This window comes from Patagioenas fasciata, chromosome 6 (assembly GCF_037038585.1).
Source record: "Patagioenas fasciata isolate bPatFas1 chromosome 6, bPatFas1.hap1, whole genome shotgun sequence".
Lineage (NCBI taxonomy): Eukaryota > Metazoa > Chordata > Aves > Columbiformes > Columbidae > Patagioenas > Patagioenas fasciata.
This window is the reverse complement of record NC_092525.1, coordinates 10,578,773-10,591,977: the sequence shown is the minus strand read 5'-3', so window position 1 is coordinate 10,591,977 and position 13,205 is coordinate 10,578,773. Positions and strand designations below refer to the sequence as shown.

General features: G+C 42.4%; 2 protein-coding genes across 11 annotated transcripts in view; one reads left to right on the top strand and one right to left on the bottom strand.

Annotated features, from left to right (window-relative positions):
• Positions 1-13,205, bottom strand: part of PRDX1 (peroxiredoxin 1) — a 341,280-nt gene that overhangs the window by 233,869 nt on the left and 94,206 nt on the right. The gene's annotated exons all lie outside the window — the stretch shown is intronic.
• Positions 1-13,205, top strand: part of MAST2 (microtubule associated serine/threonine kinase 2) — a 183,384-nt gene that overhangs the window by 107,269 nt on the left and 62,910 nt on the right. For all 10 annotated transcript variants that reach the window (XM_071809900.1, XM_071809901.1, XM_071809899.1 and 7 more), the window contains one exon: positions 9,277-9,368. In XM_071809900.1, coding sequence (XP_071666001.1) covers positions 9,277-9,368 — 92 coding nt within the window. The remainder of the gene's footprint in view (positions 1-9,276; positions 9,369-13,205) is intronic.

The following is a 13,205-nucleotide window of genomic DNA, read 5'->3' as shown; positions in this document are numbered from 1 at the left end:
TTTTTAATAGCTGCGTAAATTATGACTCCGATTTGACTAGGATTTAGTATTTTTCCTTTTTGTTGTCACTGCTCCCGTCCATTTATTCTTGATGCATCCATGTATTTGTAGTTACTGCTCTCCACCATCTCCCTGTAAGTGGAATTGATTTTCATCTTCAGCCTCCTCAAGTATATCAGCTTTTAAACCAGAGATACTGTCTCAGGCAATGGCAGAACTGCTTCACCCTTCGGCACTTTAACTCTCAGCTCCTGGATTTTAATGGTTGTGATTTTTTCTTCTACTTAGTTTTGTGAATGATTTTTTTGCAGCTTTGAGCTCCTAAAATGTCCACACTGTGTGGGTGGATCTATGTGTAGTGTGCGTCTGCATAGTTATTAAACTGGAATGACCATCCTCGTATGAAAAATTGATAGCAATTGGATCATGAACATTTGGCTCGGATAGCAAGGAAGCGTTACACAAAAGAATGAGGTTTACTGTGTAATGAGGGTTGAATGTTCCAGAAAGTCGCCCTTGCTGGAGGTCCGGAGGCTGCTGTGTGAGCCGGGGTGGGATCCGCACCCTGCGCCTCCCCCTCTCCTGCTGCCCTCTGTGCCTCCACTGCTCCGTTCACTTGAAATGACGCCTACAGGTGTATTTTCTTATTATTTCGAAGCAGGCTGCTTGTTCAATGTGATATACACAGTGGTATAGTTAACTAATGGTATTTTTGTAACTCTTTCCATCTCTTTTAAGTTTATAATTTTTGGCTGAGATTTGTTTGTGGACAGACCTGTGTCCCTAAACAAGTTAAAGCACAACAGGACCTAATAACCGGACACTTGATTTGCATATAGTGTATCACTCTACAATTTACATATAGTGTATCACTCTATGATTTACATATAGTGTATCGCTCTATGATTTACATATAGTGTATCGCTCTATGTGCCTTTATACCAGGTTTACTTGCCACACTGAGCATTTTCTATGTTCTCAGAACTCCAGCTCCTGCCTGTCAACTTTGACATTTAGAACCAGCTCTGCCCTGGGTATCCTTTTTCCTTCTCTATGATTCAATGAGTGTATTGATTAGAAGAATCCCAATAACTATTTATTTTTGCATAGCTGAATGGAACAAACAATGTGTATTTTGTGTCGATGATAAAAGAACATGTTTCTCATAGCAGGTGATGGTTGGAGTGACGCATGGGTCAGAAATGTAGGAAGGATGAGGCGGTCGATGTACCAGTGGTGCAAGGCGTGATAATGTATGTTGCAGCTTACCTGGGTGGCTTTCTTTTAAAAGCCAGATATTTCATCCATTTACCTTCTGAGATAAACCCAAAATATCTAGGAAGCCTTTCTGTCAAAAACCATGTAGAACTGAACAACTAAGGAATGGTGAATTTGCCCAAAGCAACGCGAAATGGCGAGTGATTGGTTGTAGGTGAGGACTTGGGGAGCAGATTTATTGTTTAAGAACGTACTCTCCCTCGTGTCCTCTCTTCTGGCGTGTTTGTCCAGACATGGTGCTGTGTTCTGTCCAGACTTTTCTGTACTCTGATGGATTGGGAAGTGCTTGCAGGTTAAATATGTCAGATGGTACTTAGGGAAGCTGATGTTGTCCATCTTGCCCCAGGAGAGCTGAGGATGGCGATAAGTCAGGTTTGTCTGCTCAATAGCAGCAGCATCAGGAGAGGAGCACGGCCCAGCACTCGTTAGCCCAAGAGTTTGCCTAGAAACCAAGGTAGAACTGTAGTTCCAGGTGGTACGAAAGCATACCGTGAACATCAGATTCTGACAAGCAGGCACAAACCCCCAAACTCCTCGGTAGGGTTGTTATTGTTTGTCTCCATTGTTGGAAAGATGAGTCTCAGCAACAGGGCAAAACCTTTCCAGGGAAGCTGAAAAGAGCACAGGGCCTCTCCACCCCTTCCAAACTACGATTTCATACAATCATAGAATGGTTTGGGTTGGAAGGGACCTTAAAGATCACCTGGTTCCAGCCCCCTGCCATGGGCAGGGACACCAGGACACCTTCCACTAGACCAGGTTGCTCAAAGCCGCATTCAGCTTGACCTGGAGCACCTCCAGCGATGGGGCATCCACAGCGGCTCTGGGCTGCCTGTTCCAGCACCTCCCCACCCTCGTGGTGAGGAATTTCTTCCTCATATCTCATCTAAATCGACCCTGTTTCAGTTTAAAGCCATTACCCCAATTGGGGAATAGCCAGTTCCAGCGGCAGGGAATCCTCAGTGCAAACCAGCTGATGGACGGGGGATTTGCCTTCTACCTGCAGACTGAACCTCTTCAGCTCGTGCTCTGCTGAACCACAGGTATTTTTATGTTTCCTTTTTGGAAGGAGAGCAGCATTCAGAGATAGACCAACCCCCCATGCTCTGTCTGTACGGGGGTTTCCTTGGGCGTTTGCATTATCTGGCAATAATGAGGTCAAAACTGATAATTAGCGTCAACTAGAGGAATAGCTTTTCAACTCTCAAGTTGTGGAAGTCTGTGTAGTTATGAAGGTATCGGTGGCACATCAACTTTTATGAGCTTCTGTATAGTTTATTGAAAAGTTTTTGGCTGTGAATCATAGCTAGAAAATCAACTCTGGATTCAGGGAAAAGATTACCTGTTGGTTTGAGTATTGAGTTGATATCACATATGTGTATTGGGTTGGTTTGTCTAACCTACAGAATATGGATTTTAAAATTTTGGCATATAATTTAATTGCAAACATCTCAGTCCCATTTACATTCATAATCCCACCCCGGTTATTGCTCTCCTGTACATCTGTGTGAAAACCCGTGCAGAAAAGGCAACTCCGTTGCCACGCTCGGATTTGGAGATTATTTCCAAAATAACATATTGTTAGAATAGCTTTTAAATTAGAGGTTTCAAACTGCAATTAGCTGATAAAGAGCTAAATTGTAGCATTTTTTGATACTTAAGCTAAGAAAATGCTCTGAAACAAAGTGAACTGTTCACATTGTGTCCTGCACAGAAACCGAGTGACTTTTCATATGATATTATGCAAAATTTCTATTAAACCTTCTCACTTTTGAATCTTGGAAAATGTTCATTTTCAGCTAGTGTGCTTTGTTACCTGGATGCATCTTTAGGGATGTGTTTATATTGGCTTTGTTATATCGCACACCTGTATATCATTGTAAGCGACATGGTAAATAGATTTGAAACAATATAAAATCACTTTGCCATTTCATTCTTTAATATGTTTGCTTGAATTTTTTTGGTTAAAAGAATGTGATAAACTACCTTCTGTGAGAATTGCGGAGCAGAGGCTTATTTAAAAAGCAGTTACGCTACATGAAGCATTTAATAATAGAGTTGGAGGAAATGGGAAATGAAAGCAGGCTGTTATGCTTAGTTTTCATTGAATCATCCTTTCACACTTTGTGGTGGAACTTCATGGCAGTATAAAGCACAACGACTGAAGTAAGAGACAGCAATGCTTGAGAAGATCGGGGTGTGTTTTCTCATTAAACATTGTGTATATTTATTCTGGGGTGTCTCTTCCATAATTGGACTTTTTCTTTCTATTTTTTTCATATAAGAACAAATACAGCTTTGGAGTGTATTTGCAGCATATTTCAGCATAAAGTGGCTCAATTCAGCAGAGAGCGGCTGCACCACTCATTGTAATCTGTTGTGACATTTCATTTGGTTTGGCTTTGCAGAGTTGTTCCTGTGCTGTTAATAATGCAGCAGGCCTGGCCTGTACAGCAGGTGTGCGCCAGCCTCGGGCGTCAGGCAAATTAGACAGAAATTATGGCAATTTTAGCCCTTTCTTCTGTAATTTTGTAACTTGAGGTGATGCTGCTTCTTGAATTTGAGCTCTAAATGGAGAAATAGAAGGGTAGAGCTGACATTGAGCGTGGTTTAGCTGAAAGGAAAATGGTCTTTCATGCCGTAAGTTAACTTCTAAATTCCTCAAAACAAAAGAACCGCATACATCCAACTTCCCACGTGCTCCTTGCTCAGCACCGCATCCACATCCACTTCAGTTCATGTGTTGGTTAGCGCGCTGAAACCTGTGGCATTATAAAAAATACCTTCTTTGCGGTTTTCCCCATTGCTGTCTGTGGAAGTCTGTACAGGAGCACAGCCCACGCTTCACACATTGACCGCATCTTTTATCCCAGCGCTCCTTATCTCAGATTCCACATCTTTCCGCAGTCATCTGCACACTGACTCTCATTTACGGATTGAACCATATGCACAGTCATAACCTCTTTCCAATAAGACCTTCTTGTGCCTCACAGCTGCAGAATTTCTTGTTCTGAAGCCGCTCATCCCTTGCACATATCTGGATTAACATGAAATAGGTGCCCACATGGAACACCCTTGAACATGGAGTGCAATCCAGCAGCCTGGACAACCGGCACCTATAGGAAGATGGAACACTTGCAGCAAATTGGCCAGATTTAAAAAGTAATATCTATTTGTCCAGTTTATTTCCTCTCATGAGCTTGAAAACGATGGCAATGCAAACTGGAGGAGAGCCTGGCTTGTTGAACAGTTGCGCCTGTTGCTGTGGTTGTAGTAACTGGGCTGTGCAGGCTTCTCAGGGAAAAGGTTCCTGTGCTCCTGCGGTTGGGTTTGGTTGTTGTTTCTCTTTAAGACTAAATTCCTTTAGGTTCCAGACTTCGATCCTATTTGAATTATTAAATGAAATAATGGGAATAATGCAATCCAGGCTCAAGGTCCCAGGAGCTGGGGTTTGACCTTCTGTTTTGCAAGGAATGCTAAAAAATATTGTTAAGGGTGGTTTAAAAGCAAAGGTCTAAAAATGTATAATAGCAGAGATCTGCAGGACAACAGCACATGGATTATATTATATTATATATCCAAAACCAAACCAACAAAACCAAACAAACACAAAAACACCCTACACACAAAGCCAAACCCATGCAGAAGCTGGGATGAAGGGTGAGGTTGTCAAGAGTTGCATTAATAACATCCAAAGGGAGGAGGAATAAGGATAGGCTTTTCACTAGAGAAATTAGTGTTGTAGAAGGACTTTGTGTTGCTGTAAATGGAGCAGGGCTGCGTTTGGGGAGGTCAGAGATGGGGGTGTTGGGGTCGTTGAGAGTTTCACCTGGCTGGGGTCAGGGAGGGAGATGCACGGGGGTGGGAATCCTCAGCCGTTCAGTCTGGACCAGGTGAGCAGGAAGGGATCCAGGTGAAGGACGTTTCCCTGCTCACGGGCCTCAAGGACGGGAAATATCTGCTGTTTTACTGGGTGACGTTGGAAAGAGGACAGTTCTGTGTCTGCTGTGGTGGACGATCTGTTATCTTTGAAAAGTTGCTTTTGGACTTGTGTCCTTCAAGTCTTGTGTGTAACTGTATCTCCTTAAGAGAAAAGAAGAAGTGTTTATTGTAGGAATGTGCAAACCACCCAGCTTACACCATGAATAATAACACTTTATTCTAGGATGAATAACTTTTAAACTATTCTTGTACATGAACCAGATGCTTCCTTATTCTTATCTATTTTAGAGAACTAATTATCCCTGTTGTTGGTAGTGATAAAGCTTACAAAATTGCTTCCATCTTTGAATTACTATAATTAAGACCATAACTTCCACATCTAGTTAACGTTGCTGCGCAGCTGCTGCATTCATTCACATGCAGATTTGGGATTTTGTAAATTTTCTGCCATTGTGAATAAAAATTTTAAATACTTATTTTCATTTCCAAAATGTCTGTTTCTCCTAAAGAAGCCTTTGTAAAGCAAATCAACTGAAACGAAGATCCTATAACATCGGAGGAGAATCTGGTTAAATTTGGTTAGGTGATAGAACAGTTTAGCAAAATACGTAACCACAATATGTGAGCATTTGTAGGTAGGATCGGTCTGAATTTTAGATCTCACTTTATAGGGATTTTGGCTCACTGAATTAAATGTGAAATCTGGAACAAGCCTGATGTTGGGCTTCATTAGTTAATGCAAGAGTTAACCCGGCCCTCTGCCAGCCTCAGGTGGCTACAAAACTCAAACTACTATGGATAAAATGCATTAATGATTACTAACAAAGATGTTGTTTAAGCTGTACTTTTTCTGTAGGTCTTTTTACCTCAAGTTGTTCTCTGTTGAAATCCATGGGAAGATTCATGCGATCGCTGCTCATCTTGTACATTCAGCAGCTTCACCTATGAGAGATTTTTCAGTGCCTATAAATGTAGATAGATTTTGAGAAACTTCCTTAGCATTATGCATTTCCAATAACAGCAATGCAATGAAATGACTTGGTAGCGGTGTTGGTTATTTAAGTTGTTTTTCTGTGGCCTTGCCATTACATTAGTGCCTCATGGACGTGAATCGGTTTTGCTCGGTCGGTTAGAGATGTCCCCTGAGTAAACCGCTAAAATAAAGAATCAGGTATTGATTTATGCTGAAACTGAGGCATTGATTTCTTTTTCGGCCTGAAAGTACGTATGAAACAAGGTGCACTAATGGTGCTCATTTCAGAGGCTGGACGGCAGCATTGGTGCGCAGGGGCGGGTTTGTCGGGGTGCGATCCCGAGTATCCTCATCCACACCACCGGCCAGGAGCGCGTGTCGGCGGCTCCAGCCCCGTTACCGGAGCCGCGTCCCATGGCCCGCAGTGTTCGGTTTCAAGAATGTGCTGGGAACACTTCACTACACGTAACAGCCGCTATTTTTACTGCAGGCGGAGAGGTTAACTCGAGAAACAGTGACAGCACAATTTCCGTAATGATAGCAAAAGCATTGTTTCAACTGTTCCGACATAAACGATCCCTAAACAAATAATAACGCTTGGAATTTCTAGTTAGAATACTCAGAGATGTATAGGGAACTTTTCCTACTTTCTCCTTCTATTCCTCTTATGTAGCTTGAATTATTTTTAGGGCAAGGAAATATATTGTTTGCAGAATTTGTGAACAGTAACAATAATGCAATTTAAAGGATTGGTAATGTGGTCTTCTTATTATCATTGGCCTTGTATCTCACACTGAGCCCAGGACCGTCTGGCTGGCTCAAGTGCATCTTCCAATAAACAATTTCTTCTTCATTTGCACTGTTTCTGCCAACACTTGAATTGCCTGGTTTGGATTTCTTTGGCACAAAGCCCTGGTTAAAGCAGCTTTGCTACTTCCGCATGTAGCTGTTGTTCTTTAGGAAATGCTCAGATGCTATTGTAGTGATTTCTTGGGGGGTCACCCACATCACGTGCCCCCATTTTTTGCGTTTTTGTGACTACCAGAACGTCTTCCATCTGGCTCTGTAGTTTCTCTGGGCTTCCAAGATCTATTAAAAGTTCTGTATATATATCCGGAGAGTTCTCTTCAACCAGTAGAGAGTATGATTGTGTTTGGCTGTATATTTTTCTCGTAACATGCATTCAGAAATGAGAAATTGTGGCTTTAGCCTGTGTGTTTGAGCTTTGCCGCATTGCCGGCACACATGGTTCATGGAGATGGCTGAACAGCCATAAGTGATGTTCCCATTTCCCGGGTCAGAGATCCAGGGAAATGGAAAGTTATCCAGTTTTGGGGTGTAAAGAGAATAATTCCTCTATTCCTAACTTGGGCTAGGCTCTCACTCCAAGCCATCTCCCCCTGGTCCATTTGTGTGAACCTGACCTATTTTAACAGCTCTCAGCTGTGTTTGCTCTTCAGCCACTTAACCCTTTCTCTTCTGGTTCGTTATCATTGCGAATACCAGCAGAGAAAATGAGTGTAAAACTCAGTTCAATTTGGCAAATGTGAGCGAGGGGTTAAAAGCTCTGGCTTTGGGACAGTTCACGTTCTCTGTTACCGTGATTTACTTTACCGAGTTTCCATAGCCAGCTCCAGCCATCGCTGCGGTAAAGGGTGTTTTGGGAACTCTCATTAGCAAGGGGATATGACCATAGGGGATGGAGCTCTGTTTTCTAGTGCAGGACTAGTGGTTTATATTGAGCAAGTTCTTAAATTCTTACACTATAATTTGTATTAAAACACCCAGGATTTTTTTATTTTTTACATAGTAATATTTATTATATTAGAATACTCAGGAGCTTCATGTTGAAAAACTTTCTAGTAATATGAACAGAACAATTATCTGGTATTAATGTTGGAATTGAGTATTCTGGGGTTTTTCAACAGTTGTTGGAATAGAGTAACTGCAAACATTAACAAAATCAATGAACTGAGATTTTAAGCTTCTTAAAATCAGGCTTTTAGTTTTTCTGCATGATGCACACAATGGCAATCAGGTTTTGGATGGACCGTTGCTGAATAATACATGAATATAAATGGAGACTGTATGGAATCAGTTGGATAATGTTGAGGAATGCCTTGAGTACGCTAAAGAGCCTGAATAGCAGTTAATGGTGCTTCAGCTTTATTACTATTTATTCTAGTTGGCAGTTCAGTTGTGTTTCTTTCTGCATTGAGTTCTCTACTTCTCTATAGAACAGCAATAAATAAAGCTCAACTCAGCAGAAATGTTTCTGCCATGTAGAAAGCAAGTTCAAGATCCAATAAATAAATATACGGAGCTTTAATAGTTCGTCGATGGTGAGATTTTGCTGTGAACTCGGACAGTTAATTCTGTTCAAACACCGAGCAGCGTGGTGGGCAGGAAGAGGTTTGAATATCTGGTTGCTCTTGTTCACAGCTCCCATGATTTAAACAGTTTTCTCTCACCCTTTACAATTATTTCTATGATCTTTACTGCTAATCGTTTACTACCAGCAAGCACAGGCTGGGGAGGAACATACAGAACATACAGAAGTGTCGCTTTGTTTGCTGCAGGAAGTAATCCTGCTCATCTGCTGCATCGTGCTAACACTTTGCTTCATAATTGTAACTCTGTCCTAAGGAATATGTTTTGATTTCTTGTAGAAATAGCCACTAATTGTAACAGATTTATTTGCTAGGTTGTATATGGGTGAGAATATATGATGCACTCTGGGCTGTTTTACGGTTTTCTGCTTTTTGTGTGTTCTGTAAAGCAGGAGTTGCACGTGTTTGGTGAATCAGAAATGTGGTGTCTGTTATCTCCAGTGGCCTGTGCAGCATGAGATACAGTTTTAAAACTGCTTCCAGGGTATTAAAACACTTGCTGCTGACCAGGTACTTTTGGGCCCTGCACGTTCACTACTTTGCAGCATCACTACCAAGACTGAGAGTGGTTTGAAATACCAACCTAAATACCGAGGCTTTCTTCCCTGTCCGAAAGCCGTTCTGCAGGACCTGCCTTCGGGTGCCCCGTCCATCTGACCTGCCTTATCATTTGTCTGTCTGTCTGTCTTTCAGCTGTCGGACAAGCAACAGAAAGAGTTTGATTGTAACATCGAGCACATCTCCAACCCTCCCGCGACCACATTCCCCTCTCCATGGACACGCAGGTAACTGCCCAGGACTGGGAATCAGTCAGTGTTCGTTGTAGTGAGTTTGGACATGTTGATATTCTACATCAAAATATGCTCTTTGAAGCTTAATCTGGCAAGAGTTATTCATCTTTTCTAACTTGTAGGAGAGCCCTTATAGTTTCATAATAAATGTTTTATGTCCTCATCTGTTCTGCACTTCCTAGTTCATTACCATATCCATTCTCCACTCCTCCCTTCCCTTCCCTTCCCTTCCCTTCCCTTCCCTTCCCTTCCCTTCCCTTCCCTTCCCTTCCCTTCCCTTCCCTTCCCTTCCCTTCCCTTCCCTTCCCTTCCCTTCCCTTCCCTTCCCTTCCCTTCCCTTCCCTTCCCTTCCCTTCCCTTCCCTTCCCTTCCCTTCCCTTCCCTTCCCTTCCCTTCCCTTCCCTTCCCTTCCCTTCCCTTCCCTTCCCTTCCCTTCCCTTCTTTCATTTTCTTTCTTTTCTGCAAAAGAACTTAAGGTGATGAATGAAGTAAAATAAAATTAAATAAGTGCATTTAAGTAAATGTCTTGTTTAGAGTCTCCTAGCATGGTTAGCTTGTGCCAGTGACTTGAGTGCAGTTCTCCTGAGCAGAAACACCCTGCTCGTCCCTGGATGCCCACAGCTGTGCACTGTGCCATCTTATGGTCTGTATCTGCTACTTGGAGCAATGGGAGATGTTTAGGATTCTTTTCTTTACATTACTGCCAGTTTTACCACGGCAGCAACTGGGAAATGCTCACTTCAGAGCAAATGGGCAACTGCTTGTTAGTTGTCAAGGTGAAGCGTGTGGAGATGTTCTTTCTATAGAAAAGGAAAGAATGATTGTTCAGCTTACAGTAACTATGGATTTTCAGAAAGGGTCATGCATGCAGATTCAACAGCTTGCCTGAACAGCATGTTCCCTTGATGTTTTTGTTGCTGAGAGAGGCAGGTGATGTGTGAGTGCATTGTTCTCCATATTTCAAAATGCCAGAGAAGATGGTTGAGCTCCAGGTATGGCCCTGAAGATGGTTGGGCTCCAGGTATGGCCCTGAAGATGGTTGGGCTCCAGGTATGGCCCTGAAGATGGTTGAGCTCCAGGTATGGCCCTGAAGATGGTTGGGCTCCAGGTATGGCCCTGAAGATGGTTGGGCTCCAGGTATGGCCCTGAAGATGGTTGAGCTCCAGGTATGGCCCTGAAGATGGTTGGGCTCCAGGTATGGCCCTGAAGATGGTTGAGCTCCAGGTATGGCCCTGATGGGCACCTGTCAGTAGCACAAACCAGCCTGAGCATTCATGGCCCGTCATCCGTGGTGGAGCCGGTCTGGAAGCCACCACTGCTGCACGTAGGACAAGGAGCTCCTCTTTTCATTCTAATCAGACTTTCCTCCTCCTACGTGGCAGCGTGTTCTGTAAATACTTTCTGGAGATTGAAACTATGGGAATGCTGAGAAAGAACAGCAAATTGATAGCAGCTCAGCAAGAAGGAGCCATCTGCTTCTGTTTGCAGAGCATCGCATCGCGAGAGACATCCAGCCTGTCGAAGGGAAAAAGACCACTGGCGTTATTTTTCGGGAGCGCCCATGAAAGCCTCAACCACTCTAAGTTTTCATAAAGATCTGTCATATTTGCTTGGGATGCTCAAAGCCCGGGCGTGGAAGGCTGGGAAGTTACTTTAGTGACACTGGGTTTTTTAAGCGACCCAGGATTTTAAAATTAAAATTCTAACAAAATCTTGCAAGTGGTCTATAAAATCCATTTTCTTTTATTCTGTAAAATCACAGATAAAATACAGGGCAAAAATTTGCACAGGGCAATTCCCCTTCACTTCTAACTCCTTTGGTTCTGTTGTGTGTGATTGTGGTAGGGTTCGCTGTGTAAAATTTGGTTTGGCTTTAACAAGACATTTTTCTTGGTAGAGTTTCTCCCCTTAGGCACATTCTGGTCTTTGCTTTGTTCTTAGAGTCGATATCTCTGTTGGATTTACCAAAATCCTAAATGGGCTGTACCAGCGTTTGGCTGAAATGACACAGATGCTCCTTAGGGTGTGCAGGCCTGTCCTGACTTGGCAGATTCCAACAAGGCGTTGGTGTGATCATTGCTTGGAGAACAATTACAGGAATGTTCACAACAGAAACATTTCTATTTTATTTTATTTTGATTTGCTTTTCTCCTCTATATCCAAAACGAAATAGTGGGTTTGATGCTGTCTGAGGATTTACAAGCTTATCTTTTATTAGAAGTGTGTGAGTGTCTTCTAGAAGCTACAGTAACTCATCAGTGCCATGCCAGCTTTCTTTGGCACTAATTGTCTAATATTTCCATTCTTTGTTCTGATGTTGCATATGGGATTTAAAACTATTAATTTAAATGACATCCTTTGTGACCTCCAAGAGTAACTAGGAAAGCACAGGAAGATAAATGGCTTGCAATTTGGGTTCTCTACCTGTACTATGCTTAGGAGTATTCCCTGGGAATATCATTTATTCAAGAGACAAAAGCAAATGAAATTTAGAGTAGAGTCACAAATATTTTCTTAAGAAATATCATATATGAGATGTGAATTTGAGAACAGGCTGTGGTATTTGTTTAGTGTTTGAACAGAATCTATCAATGTGTTTGTTCAGACATCCACCGATGAGTTACAGAGAAACGCTGGAGCCGCTCCCCGGCTCTTTTGTCTCAAACGCCCTCTTCTTAACGCCCGTTCTGATCCTGGCTGATGAATCAAGGAACAGCGAGCACGCACAGAAGTCAGGGAGGCTTTCTGAAATGTTTCTGTTCAGAAACCCCTCTAAAATGAAGTTCTGGAGGGCAGGAGCCTCGGGAGTTTCTGTATGTGATGTGAAAGTCAGTGGGTGTGATGTAGCACACTGTCCCTCAGGCAAACCTGCCTCTTCATGAACACCCATCCAGGCACATACACCTACTGAAACAGCACCCAGATAAGGTGCCGGGCCATTTCCTATCCTAGAAAATTCAGAGGAAAAACATTAATTAAGAAATTCAATATTTGAGATGGAAGAGCATCCAAACATTTTCAACTCTGCCATGAAGTCGCTTCTGGTTCAAAACGCCCGATGGATGTGACGTGTGCTCATTCCGTTTTCAAACTCTATGAAATAACATCTTCCAAAGTGAGCTGGGACCTCGGTGTAGAAACTTTCTCACAAAGTCACTGGTTCAGTCACCTGAACATGGGTTTGAGTGCCCTATTTTAGAAATACAGGTTTGCGAATTTTCCTTTTATTGCAAATTCTTTTTCTTTCAAAATCAGAGGAAAAAAATCTATACACATATATCCCTTACATTTGTTTTTATTTGTTTGAATCCATTTTTTTAAATCTGAAAATTACAGAGGGTATGCACAGTACACCTGTTAGAACATACACATCCTGAAGTTGATTACTAAGTTACCATCAAATGATATTTTAAAATTTAAAGCCTAAAATCCATCAAGGAACATCATCTTTATAATTCAGCAGGAAAGAGGTAGGTTCTTACCTGCCTGCTGTCTGACGTTCAGGCTGGTTTAGAATTGACTTTCCACACTGGTTATCAATGGGACCTTTGTCCTGCTGCCGCCTGCAATGGGTGCTGTTGGGAGCTATTCTGCTTTTACACTGCAAGTTCAGTTCCACCTTCTAACAGAAAAACGGCTTTTACTAAGATATGTATTGATTTATGATTTTTGGAGTGGGCAGAGTGTGTAACGTGCCGCTCGAGACCCTGCCCCAGGTGGATTCATCAGCATTTTGTGCCTGTGATTCTGTGGTGTTCACTGCGTATGAGACCAGTGGTACGCAGGGTGCTGAAGCTTTTTTTGGTCATTTCAAATGTTGTGTGTGCTGGA